Source organism: Apodemus sylvaticus, chromosome 6 (assembly GCF_947179515.1).
Source record: "Apodemus sylvaticus chromosome 6, mApoSyl1.1, whole genome shotgun sequence".
In the NCBI taxonomy this organism is placed as follows: domain Eukaryota; kingdom Metazoa; phylum Chordata; class Mammalia; order Rodentia; family Muridae; genus Apodemus; species Apodemus sylvaticus.
This window is the reverse complement of record NC_067477.1, coordinates 12,001,625-12,016,799: the sequence shown is the minus strand read 5'-3', so window position 1 is coordinate 12,016,799 and position 15,175 is coordinate 12,001,625. Positions and strand designations below refer to the sequence as shown.

The window sequence follows — 15,175 nt, the reverse complement described above, 5'->3', positions numbered from 1 at the left end:
TTGGGTTGGTGAAAAAGTGTCCTTTACGATGGCACTAAGGACAGCCAAGGCCTGTGCCTGACCTGCTCTCCTTTCCACGGGTCTGTTTCTACAGAACATCCATGTGTGCCTGGGTGGCCTGTTTGTGCCTGAGGCCTACATCACTGCCACCAGACAGTATGTGGCACAAGCCAACAGCTGGTCCCTGGAGGAACTCTGTCTCGAAGTCAATGTCACTGCCTCCCAGAGCGCCACCCTTGACGCCTGCAGCTTTGGAGTCACAGGTAAGCTGGGGTCTGGACTCTCAGTCTGGCCTCTCCGGGAAACCTGTTTCCAAATGAATGCACGTTGTTCTCTATGGCCTCACCCCCATCTCCACATCTCCTCACAGGTCTGAAGCTGCAAGGGGCCACGTGCAGCAACAACAAGCTGTCGCTCTCCAACGCCATCTCCACAGTCCTCCCCCTCACACAGCTGCGCTGGGTGAAGCAGACAAGCGCTGAGAAGAAGGCTAGTGTGGTGAGTGCCACGGGCTCGTCCTGGCTCTGCCTGTGCCCTGCTGGGGCTCCACATGTGTGGAAACAACCGTACCACAGCCCTGAACCCCCACGGAAGCTTGTCCCCAGAGCTGATGAACAACAGTAAGTCCCTCTGTCTGTCCCACAGGTGACTTTACCTGTCTACCTGAACTTCACCCGGGCAGACCTCATCTTCACCGTGGACTTTGAAATTGCTACAAAGGAAGATCCTCGAAGCTTCTACGAGCGGGGAGTCGCGGTTCTGTGCACTGAGTAAAGCTAAGCTTTTCTCAGCTCCTCCTTCTGGAATAGTAAAATCAAATATTTATCCTTTGTTCATCCTTAAACGTTTGCAAGGTTTGATGGACTGAAAGCAAGTGGTTGGTAGTGTTGGCGGCTGGCAGGCGCTGCGGTTGGAAACGGTGGGGTGGGAAAGGTGACATGGAAGGTAACATGCGCGGTTTGCGAGGGCAAGGATGGCTGGTTTATTAAATAAAACACTAAACATGATAGTGACGGCTCCCGCCTCTTGCCGTGTTCAGTCTGCTGTGGGAATCCTTGTGTCCCACCCCACCTCCCCTTTGTCACCGAGGTCACAGATGCAGAAGCAGCAAGGTGAGGCTCGGAGAGCTGCACTTCCTCCCTGAAGCGCGGCAGCAGCTGTATTCTTAACTGACACACTAAGATGTGACCAGCACCCCATCCCCTGGGGACCTTTTGTGTCTCTCAGACCTAGGCCCTGCCACCACTCCTCCCTCCCACTTCATTTCCACACCTTCTGTGGTAGGAGAGGGGCCTCACCCCACAGGAAGGTGACAGTGAGGCTGGTCCTAGCGTCCCAGGGTCTCTAAAACATCTGACTGTGACATGGTGGGCACAGGCTGTGATCACAGCTGTGAGGACTCCTTAGCACAGAGACGCACTGTCCTGAGTCCCTTCTCTGGGAGAAGACACAGCAGGGTCCTCTGCAGGAGGAAATGACCCACCCTTGGGCAGGAAACAGAAGAGCCCCAAGCTTACATTCTCCTAAGGAACACCTAGTGGTGGTGCAGGTAACACAGCACCCACAGCTTCTCCTTGCTGCGTCTAAACACCTCAGAGGATATCGCCTGAGTCTGTGAGGATCGCTGGCAACGGGAGGCTCATCCCAGCCCCATAACTAGACCTCTGCCCAGAGTACCCGCCCACCCCAACCCCTCCTGCAACCAGAGGGGTCTAAGTGGACGGTGGCTCCCAGTCCTGGAACGACCCCAATAGCACCCAGAGGCTGACATGCCCCGCCAAGAACGGGCACCTCCTTCTGGTGCCGCTTTTATTTGCACTTGGGAACCTTGTCCTGCCTCCGTGGGGAGGACACAACTCGGAGAGGAGACCCAGACCGCAGCAGCAGCACCAGACCTGGGCAAAGCTTCGTTACCTGCCAGAAAGAAAATTAGAGTTGAGTAAGAAGCTGGCAAAGGCGCGGCTTGGGGGGGGGCGGCTGGGGGGGGAGGAGAGCGCTCTCGCGAGGAGCCAAGCTGAACACTAGGAACCCTGCTCCCAGGTGACACGAAGACTGCTGAACACACAAGGAACAGAAAGGGATCGCCTTCCATCCAGCACTCGGGAGACAGGAGACTCGGGAGGCAGGCAGAGTGCCAGGGGGTGGGACAAGATCCTGAGGTGGGGGTGGGGGTGGACCCATCCCTGATTGCAGCCTATTTTTAAATATTTTTTACATTGTGTGCGTGTATGCACACACACATAGACCTGCACACACGCATACGCCATTATGTGTTCCCGTGGACGTTGGTTCTGTCCCCCAGTGAGTCCTGGGCATTGAACGCCAGTCGCCAAGCTTTGCAGCAAGCACCCTGGCCCTCTGAGCTCTCGTAGAATCCCGCACACCTATTTTTATGCCAGATGGTAGGGACTTATTTACCGCTCGTCGCTGAGGTTGGTGGTGTCCCTGGCTCTGCCGACCCCATCCCCCGACCCTGAGCTAACTTGGGCCCCTGGGCTGGCCCACGTACTTCTTCTTCCTCTTAACCCTCTCAGGCTCTCCAAGCAGGAGCTCCAGTTTTCTCTTGGAAAGCGACAGCCTGGGTCCCTTATCTCTTTCACTCCCAAGTCTGGTCGGCGGCCGGGTGGCTCTGGCTCTGCTCAGCAGGTGTCTGCCTATCTCTGGGGTCTCCACAGGCATGAGGGGGCTGGCAGCCCTTGCCATCCTCCAGTCCTCTGGGGATGGGGACAGCCTGCCAGGACGCCCATTGCTCTCTCGGGGGCCCGGTGTCTTTAGTTCGCCCTCGGGCTGCATGTCGACATCATTGACTTCCAGGGCTATAGGGGCCCAGGCGGAGGCTTTCACAGTGAGGTCTGGAGCCTTTGGGAGCGAGTCTTCCACGCCAGCCTCCTCAGCAGTCCGGAACTTCATTGTGTAGGAGGGCGAGTTGCGGCTCCTGTCCCCCAGGAGGCGGTAGGCACGCTGGCGGTAGCTGCGGCAGCCGGAGTGACCCGGGGTGTCTTCCGAGTCACCATCATAAGGATCTAAAAACTGGTGATAACAGTGTATAAGTTTGGCTACGTGTGAGGGCTGAAAATTCCCATCACCACTAACTAGGGAAGTTTCTGAGCCCGTGGGTAAATCCCAGCAGCAGTGTAGTATGGAACAGGAGTGTGCAAAGCATGTCTCTGTCACTGCGGCAGCAGATGCCTTGCATCAAAACTCTCTTTAAAGGGCAAGGTCTCACATCTAAGACAACCCTAGAGGGGCTGGAGAGATGGCTCCGGTTAAGAGCACTGCCTGCTCTTCCGAAGATCCCGAGTTCAAATCCCAGCAACCACATCACAACCATCTGTAATAAGATCTTACACCCTCTTCTGGAGTGTCTGAAGACAGCTACAGTGTACTTACATATAATAATAAATCTTAAAAAAAATGGCCTAGAACTAACTGTGCAGCCAGTCTGACCCTCCTGCCTTCACCTACCATCAAGGGACCGGACCGTTCTGAGGGTCAAACTCAGACACTCCCAACTGCCAGGCAAGCGTTCTTCTACCCACTGGTCTATATCTCCAGCTGGGGGTGTTGATGGCTTTGTTTTGTTTTTTTTGTTTGGGGGTTGGTTTTGAGATGGTCTCACTATATAACCTTGCCTGGCCTGGAGCTACCCATGTAAACCGGGCTGGCCTCAAACTCATAGGAATCCACCTGCCTCTGCCTCCCAACTGTTGAGATCAAAAGTCTGCACCACCACACCTGGCGTGTTTTGCTTTTTAAGACAAGGTCTCGGGGCTAGAGAGATAGGTTAGCAGTTCAGTTTCCAGATTCAGCTCCTAGTAGGCCCATGAGAGGCTCACAACCCCTGGAAGGTCAGCTCCGGGCCATCGGGCGCCCCCGTCCCGCCTCCTATGTACTGTGCACGTCACAAAGCACTCAGAGAGAAACGGATCATTCCAAAACATTAAAAGGCAGGGAGGGTCTCACGTAGCCCTGGCTGCCCTTCAACTTTTTATCTTCCTGCCTCAGTCTCCCCAGTGCTGGGAGTATGAGTGTGCCACCACCATCTGCTACAGCAAACTTTTTTTTCTTTTTTTTAAAGATTTATTTATTTCATGTATGTGAGTACACTGTCGCTGTCTTCGGGCAAAACAGAAGAAGGCATCTGATTCCACTACAGATGGTTGTGAGCCACCATGTGGTTGCTGGGATTTGAACTCAGGACCTCTGGAAGAGCAGTCAGTGCTCTCTCAACCACTGAGCCATCTCTCGAACCCCAGCAAACTCCTCTTAAGGGTGCTTAGCAGGGCCTTTGGGGAGTCCCCTGACCTCTGCTGTGGGGTTCAGAACTACCTGTCTTTTCTAGCTTTCTGTGGTCGATATTTATCAATTTGCTCCAATCTGTTCCTGTCTTGTGGTGGCACTATCTGCCATCCCAGCACTCAAAAGGCAGAGAGACAAGAGGCATGTCCTGAGTTTGAGGCCAGCCTGGCCTATGTAGTGAGAAATCCCTCCTATAGTTACCAATACCAGACTGTCTGTGTGTAGGATTGCGCACACTGGTAGAAACATTCCTTGGGATTCTAATCCTCACAGCCCTCTCACTCACTGGGCTAGCCTTGGCTTTGAGGACTCCCTTGGGCCTCTGGACTCTAGGGGGTTGCAGTCAGGTCCATGGCATACCTCTCTCCAGATGCCTTCAGCAAAGTCCATGAGGTTCCTTCTGGAGCTGACCTGTGGGGAAAAGCTCGATGCAGATCCTGCATGGCAATTTAGCCCAGAGAGCACTTGGGACTCTTGTGGATGGCTCGCTGGCCGCACGCAGGCCACTCTAACATGCAACCTGGTAAGAGGGAACAAAGTCCCCCAAAAAGCCTAGCAGGCAGGGAGCCCTTCCCTGGCACAGTGGGCACACAGCGCCTTGGCACTGGTTCTGGGCCCAAATCCAGAAGGAGGTGAAAGACACTAAGCTTTCCTTCCCCACGCATGCAGACACAAGGCTGCAAAAGCTCACCAAGGAGCCCAGGCCACTGAGCTCAGACCACTGAGGAAGGTAATTTTCATTTTCTTAATAAAAGAATACTGGTATTTGAATACTTCTAGTTTTGGTAAGGGGGAAGAGGTCCAAAAGTTACAGAAATGGGTATCTCATTGGGTAACACATACACACACACACACACTCCCCATGCTCAAGAGGCACCTGAAGACGATGGCGCGCTTGTCTCTGCCACTTCCGAAAACCAGCTGAACTGAACGCTGCCCTGATGCAGGTGGGTCGGTTAGGCCTCTGGCTGGCCATCCCTCGAGGCCAGGCACGTAGACTGTCACTTAACTAAGGAAGTCAAGGACAAGGCTCGGGGTTCTAGAGCATAGGGAGGGAGGGAAGGAAGGAAGGAAGGAAGGAAGGAAGGAAGGAAGGAAGGAAGGAAGGAAGGAAGGAAGGAAAGGAGGAAGGAAGGAAGGTAGGTCACAGGGAGAAGAAGGGAATTCTTATTTTAAACATCTGGCCCATCCTGTAGCTCAGGCTGGTCTTCCTCCACATTCACTGGGAATATGAGGCAGCTGAGGCAGGAGGAACATGATGAGCTCCAGGCTAGCCTGGGGTACATAGGTCAAGGCCAGCTTGGGATATAACAAGACCCTATGTCAAAAACAAGCAAAGGCTGTGGATATAGCTCAGTCCATCCAGTACTCACTTAGCACATGCTAGACCCTGCACTCAGCCCCAGCACCTACAAAACAAGAGTGGTGGCAGAGTTTGAAAACCCAGCATTGGGCTGGAGAGATGGCTCAGCGGTTAAGAGCACTGACTGCTCTTCCAGAGGTCATGAGTTCAATTCCAGCAACAACATGGTGGCTCACAACCATCTACAGGAAAATCCGATGCCCTCTTCTGGTGTCTGAAGACAGCTACAGTGTACTCATATAAATAAAATAAATCTTTAAAAAAAAAAAAAAAAAAGAAAACCCAGCACTTAGATTTGGAGACAGGAGGATCATAATTTCAAGGTTACCCTTGTTAAGAGGCCAGCCTGGGCTACATGAGATTTTTCCTCAAAAAAAGGCAAAGCAAACCGATAAAAAGCCCCTAGGATTGTGGGCACAGTAGAACACTTGCCTAGCTCGGAATTGTGGGAAAATGCATGCTGGGGACATCAGGAGAGCACGAGAGAGACAATGCTCCACAGAGAGAGTGCATCCTGGATATCTGAGACCCTAAGAATACCAGCTGCTCTTCTGAAGGTCCTGAGTTCAATTCCCAGCAACCACATGGTGGCTCACAACCAACTGTAATGGGATCTGATGCCCTCTTCTGGTGTCTGAAGACAGCTACAGTGTACTTACATATGATAAATCTTTTTTTTTTTAAAGTTTAAAAATAAAATATAGATGTGCTGAAGAAGGGCCTGGAGAGCCAGCTCAGCGGTTAGAGCACTGGCTGCTCTTCCAGAGGTCCCAGGTTCTCAGGGCTCAGCACCTGCCTAGTGGCTCACAACCATCTGGCTGTAACTCCAGCCCCTGATCTGACCCCCTCTTCGGTTGCACAGACATGAAATCTTGGGAGACCCACTCACACACAAAATATTCTAAGTACCAAGAAAACTATTGCTACCAACCTCCGTGAAGTCTCATGTCATTCAACTTCTCCGGAATCCTCAGAGCAGCCGCCCCGCCCTGTTGGAAAGTGCCTCAGTTACACACGTCACACTGGATACTTTCAGCAATAAATCCTGCCTTCCCAAACTGGCCTCCTGGGAACCCCAATCTCAAACCTGGAAAGCAAACAGAAAACTGACCCCACCACACCCTCGTGAGCTTGTGAGCACCTTAAAGGTTAGACAGGCCTGAGGGAGAAAAGGAGCCTCCGACCCCAGCACCAGGAGGAGTAGGATGGGCAGTTAAAGGTCTTTCTCATTTACATAGTGAGTTGGGCCAACCTGGGCTTGTGAGACCCTGTCTCAGAAAAAATGAAACTGGAAGAGGCTGGAGAGGTGACTCAGAGGTGAAGCCCAGCACTGTTCTTACAGAGAACTTGAGTTCCGGTCCTAGCACACACATCCAGTGGCTCACACCCATCCTTAACTCCAGCTCCAGGGATCAGACGCCTTGGTCTGGGATATCTGCACATATGAACATGCATACATACGCATGCATACATACATACACTTTAATACTTTAAAAAACAGACAAGAAGGGAGGGCTGGAGAGATGGCTCAATGGTTAAGAGCACTGCTCTTCCAGAAGTCCAGGGTTCAATTCCCAGCAACCACAGAGTGACTCAACCATCTGTCCTATGGGATCTGACCCTCTCCATCCTCCACATGCCTGTACCTGGGGGACATATATACATTCAGGTGACATAACCACACACCTAAAAACTATATACATTTTAAAGGAAGGAAATAACTACGTGTACATTACACCGGTCCCTTTTCATCTAGTGACCTCTCCCTGCCCACAACCCCAAGTGACACTTAAAAGTCCTGCTATCTTTAGCTTTGAGGCTGGAGCAGCTTCTTAGAAAATCATACTGGTTTGGGGTACACTGTAGGGTGTGTCCCCCGAAGTTCTCATCTGGAATAGCCTGAGGCTTTCCTTGTGACAAGCTGGAGTCATGGGTTGGAGAGAAGCACCCCAGAGGCCAAGCATCTCCATGTCACATCATCAACAGGACTTGAGTCCCACAGCCTACAGCGACTGGGCCCTGGCTGCAGTAGTCATGCAGGGCCTCCATTTTGAAGTCCTCCCCTATGCTGTCCTTAGAAGTCAGAACCACAGCCACATTTGAAGGGCAAGGGCCACCTACAGAGAGCAAGGACCTGCAGGACCATGAGCCCTGAGCATCCCCGGGGGTCCCAACAGACTGGTCTGGGTGACAGGAAGTCTGAGACAGCCCAGGGCTTCTCAGCCCCTTCCTGACCCCACATTACCCGACTGAAACCAGCTAAAGGGTTTCCAATCACTATCATGCGATTTTTGAGACAGAATTTCTGTTTGGCCCTGGCTGCCCTGGAACTCTCTCTGTAGACCAGGCTGGCCTCAAATTCAGAGATCTGCCTCCTGAGGGCTGGGATTAAAGGTGCGTACCACCACCACCTGCCTCTTTTGTTTTCTGTATAAGGATATCTCGCCTACATGTATTTTTATGCACCAGATACATGCCTGGTCCTTGGTACTCCACACATACCATACTTACATACCATAAGTAAATGTAAAAGGAAAAATACACATGCCCAAAATGCCCTTAACTACAAATGAGAAATGGCTCAGCAGTTAAGCCCACTGGCTGGACCACCAGAGGTCCATTTACCATTCCAAGAGATGGTGGCTCCTAGCTGCAAGTTCAGTCTCAGTGAATCCAGCGCCCTCTTCTGGATTCTGCAGGTACTACATCCACGCGGTGCACAGACAAACCTTCAGGCAAACACTCAAAACTAAAGCTGGACCTGGTGACTCATGCCCCAGCACTTGGGAGGCAGAGGCAGCCCCTGTGAGACTGAGATCAGCCTAGTCTGTAAAGTGAGTTCCGGGACTTCATAGAGAGACTCTGTCTCAAAAGCAAGCAAGCAACATAACCACAACCTCACTATACCTTGGGTTTCCCAGGTTTTTGATTTTTTTGTTTTGTTTTTTTTTGGGGGGGGGGTTGTTGGGTTTTTTGTTGTTGTTGTTTTGTTTTGTTTTGTTTTCGAGACAGGGTTTCTCTGTGTAGCCCTGGCTGTCCTAGAACTCACTCTGTAGACCAGGTTGGCCTCGAACTCAGAAATCTGCCTGCCTCTGCCTCCCAAGTGTTGGGATTAAAGGTGTGCACCACCACCGCCCGCGGGCTTCCCAGGTTTTAAAACTACAGGTAGAGAAAGGCCCTGTCAGGCATGAAGACCTCCACCCCTGCCCTCTGCTGTCTTCTCACCGCTGGGACTCTGCTAAGCAGAGGGATCTTGAATGGCCGCAGGGAATGCTCAAGAGAGGAGGCGCTCTACTCTGTAAGGTGTCTCCTGGTGAGGGAGGTCCCCGAGTCTGTGCATGGGAGCCTCTCAGCACCACACACATGTGAACGGTCTGGCTCTGGTGCCGACACCCTGCCCGTCCCATAGTTAGGGGACAGGTGGTTAGGGCCCCGTGGTTAGGGGACAGGTGGGTGACACATTTGTAACATGGGTTCTACACACGTAGGACACAATTCCCTGAGAGGACACCTAGCTTATGGATGGGGAAACTGAGGCTGAGAAAAGTGGACTTATTCAGTGGCCAAAGATGCCCTAGCTGGCCTGGAACTCAGAGGTCCGCCTGCCTCTGCCCCGAGTGCTGGGATTGAGGTTGTGCGCCACTGTGCTCCACAGATAGGTGGTTTTGAGGTTGGTTTTCGCCTGCTGTCTGGATTTAGAAGATTACAACACACATGTTATTCTGGACCAGTGCATGGAAGAGTACACAGTTTAAGATTAAAGGAACATTCGAGGTAAAGCGCGGTCAGCTGCATTGCTTTCAAAGGCAGGTTAAAGGAAACAGACTCGGCACATAGTAGGCAAACTGAGAGTGCCATTCTAGTATTAGTATCATCATCATCATCATCATTATTATTATTAAAATAGGCAAGGGCTACACTTTTTTGTTTTGTGGGGGGGTTTGTTTATTTGTTTGTTTGTTTGTTTGTTTTTCGAGACAGGGTTTCCCTGTATAGCCCTGGCTGCCCTGGAACTCACTCTGTAGACCAGGCTGGCCTCGAACTCAGAAATCTACCTGCCTCTGCCTCCCAGAGTGCTGGGATTACAGGCGTGCGCCACCGCTGCCCAGCATTTTTTTTGTTTTTAAAGATTTATTTATGTATATGAGTACACTGCAACTGTCTTCAGACACACCAGAAGAGGGCATCAGATCACACTGCAGATGGCTGTGAGCCACCATGTGGTTGCTGGGAATTGAACTCAGGACCTCTGGAAGAGCAGTTGGTGCTCTTAACTGCCAAGCCATCGCTCCATCCCCGATTCTATTATTTTTTAGTTTTTCAAGGTTTTATGTTTCAAGACAGAGTTTTTCTGCGTAGCCCTGGCTGTCCTGGAACTTGCTGTGCAGACTGGGCTAGCCTCGAGCTTTGATGCCTGCCTCTGTTACTGTTATCTGCCAATAATAGATTTGACTTCAAGTCATTCTCTAGTTTAAAAGCTAAGGATGGGGACAGGGTTGAGAGGGAGGTGGGCGCAGATCATGTTCCTGGTCTGTTTCTGTCTTCTGAGGTTGGTGGTGTAAGAAGCAGCTTGTGCCTTGGGACTGGGAGGCCCTCAGGGCGCCTTCACATGGAGGGGACTGCTGGTCTCATGTTAGAAAAAAGTTGGGCTGGAGAGGTGGCTCAGCAGTTAAGGGCACTGACTGCTCTTCCAGGGACCTGAGTTCAAATCCCAGCAACCACGTGGTGGCTCACAGCCATCTGTAATGGGATCTGACGCCCTCTTCTGGTGTGTCTAAAGACAGCTACAGTGTACACATATAATAAAAAAATAAGTAAATCTTAAAAAAAATCAAATGAAGAGAAAAGGAAAAAAGAGGATAAAGAAGGGGAAAAGAGGGAGGAGGGGAAGGCAGAATGCTTCCAAATAGGAGAGGCTAATACATACACGTAGCATTGGACGGACTGAGCTGATCAAGTTTAGGAATATGGGTGTATATGTGTGTAGCAATCATTAATGGAACAGAGCCATGAATTTAAGAGCAAGGGGGGCACTAAGGGAGGGTTGGGAAGGAGGAATGGGAAGGCGAAGTTAGGTAATCATATTATAATGTCAAATTTTTAAAAAAATTGACAAGGGTTTTGTTTGGTTGGTTTTGTGTTTGTCTTTCTGAGACAGGGTTTCTCTGTGTAGACCTGCTGTCCTGGAACTCACTCTGTAGACTAGTGTTGTGGATTGTTGTCTGTTTTTCACTACCCCCTCAAAGAGGTGCTTGTACGAAGGCGAGGTCAGGTGAAATCTTCTTAGTCAGAGAAGGCTAGAGCCTGTGATTGGGCAGTGGAAAGAGAAGACAGAGCTGGAAGTTTTAGAGCGCAGGGGGAGAGAGAGAGACAGAGACAGAGGCAGAGAGACAGAGAGACAGAGACAGGAGAGACGAGATGGTGCCTGAAGGAGAGGATGCTGAGCCGGAACCACGCGGTCCTAGGAGCCATAAGCCGCTGGGATTTCTCTGAGGACGTCTCTGACAGACAGCTGAGTGATGGCGGCACGTCTGTCCACTCCAGGTGCAGCTTGTATCTAGATCAACTGAGTTTTGAGTTCTTTGTGTGGGCATTTTGGAGGTTGAGAATTTACTGTTATAAATCTGGCTGGTAAATTACAAGCCTCTGGAGTTTTCCTTTTATGGGGCTAGGGGATCAGAGTGAGCGCAGGCTAGCTGTAGGGGGCGATGACAGGGCAGGCAGCAGGCCTTGGGGACCAGGGCACACCAGGTGGGGAGACCTGCCAGTGCATAGCAGGCTTCAGCGTGGCTTGTTTTCTATAACTACACGCTACAGACTAGGCTGGCATCAAACTGAGATCGATATAGTGCCCCCAGTGCTGGGATTAAAGATGTGTGCCATCACCACCTAGCAGGAAAAAAAATGCTTAAAAAAAAAAAAAAGAGGGGTTAGAGAGATGGCTCAGTGGTTAAGAGCACCAACTGCTTTTTGGAAGGTCCTGAGTTCAAAGTTCAAATCCCAATAACCACATGGTGGCTCACAACCATCCGTATCGAGATCTGATGCCCTCTTCTGGTTTGTCTGAAGACAGCTACAGCGTACCCGCATGCATGCGATAAATCTTTTAAGAGAGAAAGAATGAGAATCTTGGGGCTAGCCCCACAGCTACAGGGTGGGTTATCTCAGTCACTGGATAGTCCTCTAAGCACCGAACACCTTCCTAGAAGGGTGGGAGAGGAGCTGCTGGAGGAGGGGCAGGGGTTAGGAGTGGCTGCTTCCAGAGGACCCAGATTCAATTCCTAGCACCCACCTGGCAGCTCACAAACATCTGTCCAGTCCCCAGGGATTTGACACCTTCTTCTGGCCTCAATGGGCACTGCACTCTCACATGGCACACAGACAGACAGACAGACAGACAGACGCAAAGTAAAAAAGAAAAAGAAAAGATAAAAGAAAGAACCCAAACCTTCTTTGACAAATTTTTCTAATGAACCTTTTCTTTGGGGACGGCACGGATTATTATAACACCTCGGTAAAGAACTACTAACTAGCAAACAAACTCAATGTAAATAATAAAAATGAAATGTCTGTTGACAAGGCGGCAGCAGGACAGGCTGGCAGCGTTCCCAGAACCCCCTTTGTGAGGACGGAGGCCAGCTGAGCCTCCTTGCTTACTTAGCCTTACAGGCGTGCGCCACCACACCCGGCTACACACACACATTTAAACATTTCAAATACATTATTTTTTAATGTGCAAAAGATCTGAATAATCTGTATGTATGTGTCTTCCTCTCTCTTTCTCCATACCCCCTCCCCTCTCCTCTCTTGGTTTTTCAAGAGGTTTCTCTGTTTAGCCTTGGTAATCCTTGAACTCACTCTGTAGACCAGGCTGGCCTCAAACCTCAGAGATCTGCCTGCCCTGTACTGGCATTTCGGCTTGGTGTCTTACCTAACTTGCATAAGAACCTGGGCTCAATCCTTAGCCCTACAAAGGAGTTCTCAGTAAGGATGATCAACAATCCCCCACCAGCAGGGCGGTGGTGGCGCACACCTTTAATCCCAGCACTTGGAAGGCAGAGGCAGGTGGATTTCTGAGTTTGAGGCCAGCCTGGTCTACAGAGTGAGTTCCAGGACAGCCAGGGCTACACAGAGAAACCCTGTCTCAAAAAAACAAAAACAAACAAACAAACCAAAACAAAATAACAGTCCCCCACCAGCTCTAGGTCAGATGTCCTGGCACAAATATATGCTCCCCAAGGCTTCTTAATCACCTTCCCAGTGCCAAGCAGATAAACCTTGGTGTCAACTGCAAGTCAGAGACGTGTTCTCCAGGAGACTGACATAGTCACAGTATCTCAGGATGTTCGGACCCGTCCACACGTGCATTCATAGGCACAGGAACGCACTCACACACGCATGCACACAGAGGCATGGAAGTGTGTGTGAACACGGGTGCATGAGCTTGCGTGTGTGTGCATGTTCAAATGTGCACATGTGCACACCTACCTTCTGGGGACAGCTGTATCATCTGAGTCCCCAGTTGGGATCAAGGCTTGGGAAATACACACTTTCTCCAGGCAGTTAGGAGCCAGCAAGTTACCCTGCACACATAACAAAGTGCCCTCTCCTCCCACCCCCATGGTGGTGAGAACCTTTTGAGCAGATGCTAGGCTCCATATTTGGTGCATAAATCATTAATTTTTCTAAGATTGACACCTGTACTCTACTAGGTACAATAATTTTGATCAAATACCTTATATGTTTGTTTGTTTGTTTGTTTGTTTGTTTGTTTAAAAGATTTATTTACTATACTTATGGGAACACTGTTGCTGACTTCACATAGAAGAGGGCGTCAGATCCCATCACAGATGGTTGTGAGCCACCATGTGGTTGCTGGGAACTGAGCTCAGGACCTCTGGAAGAGCAGTCAGTGCTCTTAACTGCTGAGCCATCTCTCCAGCCCTGTTGTTTTTGTTTTCATTAAGTCACTCACACCCAGACTTTTGAATTGCTAAGCAAGTGAGTACTGAGCCACAATCCTGGCCAAGCAGACATTTGCACATATATGTATGCCACACACACACACACACACACATACTCCTGCCACGGTGATGCTGTGTGGAGCAGAAGACAACCTTCAAGAACTGGTTCTCTCCTTTCCTTTCACTGTGCAGGCTTTGGGCACAAGGTCTGGTTTTTTGTTTGTTTGTTTTGTTGTTTTTGTTTTGTTTTTTGAATTTTTTTTTTTTTTTTTGAGACAGGGTTTCTCTGTGTAGCCCTGGCTATCCTGGAACTCACTCTGTAGACCAGGCTGGCCTCAAATTCAGAAATCCACCTCCCTCTGCCTCCCAGAGTGCTGGGATTACAGACGTGCACCACCACCGCCTGGCACAAGCTCTAGACGTGTCAGCACTGGTGACAGTGCCTAGACGGCCTGAGCCATTTTTGTTGTGGAATTCTAGTAGACTAGGGGAAACATCAGAATGAGATAGCAGATTCCCATTGTATCTAGAATGACTCAACGAGTTGTTTTCTAACAGTATGTCGACCTTGAGGAAGTCCTTGTAGAGAACAGTGATTGTTTTTTTCTTATCTACAGTTGTTTTCTGAAGGAGGCTTATAGCCTGTGCTGGATCTTGGTCACAAGAAGGTCAGTCCAGCCATAACTGGAAAGTCTTCCTTTCTTGAGTTTTGCAAACAAACAGTGCCCTCAAGGATAAAGTGACCAGGAGGGAGAGGGGTGGTGGTAGAGTGGTGCTTTCTGTCAGAAAGCCTGTAGATCAGATTAGGGGCTTTGGTATGAGGAACTTGTTTTACCCCCCAAAATCTTTATGTAACAATCAACAAATACTCTTCTGTCCAGCTGTTCGAGGTTCAGTTCATAGAGCCTGGCCCTCCCTGCTGCCTCAGAGCCTGGTCACGCTCTGGATGGACTCTCTTTCCTCGATCAAACCTTGCAAATCAGAACATGAGGCATCTTAACCTCTCCTTGACAGTTCTGACATTAGTAAACTAAAAAAAGCAATATTTTTTTTTTCTAGTTTGCAATTTCTCATTCCTGATGTCCCCTGATAGAATGTCAGAACCAGGCTTGGGGTGCAATGGGGTGGCATGGTTGCCTAGCACCCACGTGCCCTGGAGGTTCAGTCTGCCTGCCGCACAGGGTGGAGGTAAGAAGGAGGGGTGGCAAACTAGCCGTCTACATTCAAGATGACAAGCTGACCAACTTCTAAAGATACAAACAGTCCTCCTGAAAGCCTCCTCTCCATTGGGAAGGTCACTGTGCTCACGTGTGGGAGTTGGCCTCTCCTGAAGAGCCTGGGTTTTAGCAGGACCTCTCAGACAGAGGCCTGTCCACAGTGAGGCTGAAACTAGGGTTTCAGTTCTGACTCCAAGTCAGTTTTGTCTAGAGAAAACATCAAGTAAAAAGAGTATTTTATTCTAGACGCGCCCACCCCCACCCTGCCTTGGCGGTTTCGAATGTAGATGCTAATCCTTGTGTTAATCCCAAGATGCCCCAGAATTCTCCTA

At 50.3% G+C, this 15,175-nt stretch overlaps 2 protein-coding genes across 2 annotated transcripts in view; one reads left to right on the top strand and one right to left on the bottom strand.

Annotated features, from left to right (window-relative positions):
• Positions 1–1,009, top strand: part of Dync1h1 (dynein cytoplasmic 1 heavy chain 1) — a 67,337-nt gene extending 66,328 nt beyond the window's left edge. Inside the window, exons 76-78 of the mRNA XM_052185016.1 lie at positions 95–263; positions 371–498; positions 646–1,009. Of these exons, the coding sequence (XP_052040976.1) occupies positions 95–263; positions 371–498; positions 646–774 (426 nt within the window). The 3' untranslated portion in view covers positions 775–1,009. The remainder of the gene's footprint in view (positions 1–94; positions 264–370; positions 499–645) is intronic.
• Positions 1,010–2,478: 1,469 nt separating this feature from the next.
• On the bottom strand, positions 2,479–5,275 carry LOC127687807 (uncharacterized). The gene is made up of 3 exons (XM_052186661.1): positions 5,177–5,275; positions 4,660–4,710; positions 2,479–3,030 (listed from the first exon to the last, which is right to left on the bottom strand). Exons 1-3 carry the CDS (start codon positions 5,273–5,275, stop codon positions 2,479–2,481), a joined length of 702 nt encoding a protein of 233 aa, XP_052042621.1.
• Positions 5,276–15,175: the final 9,900 nt, after the last annotated feature.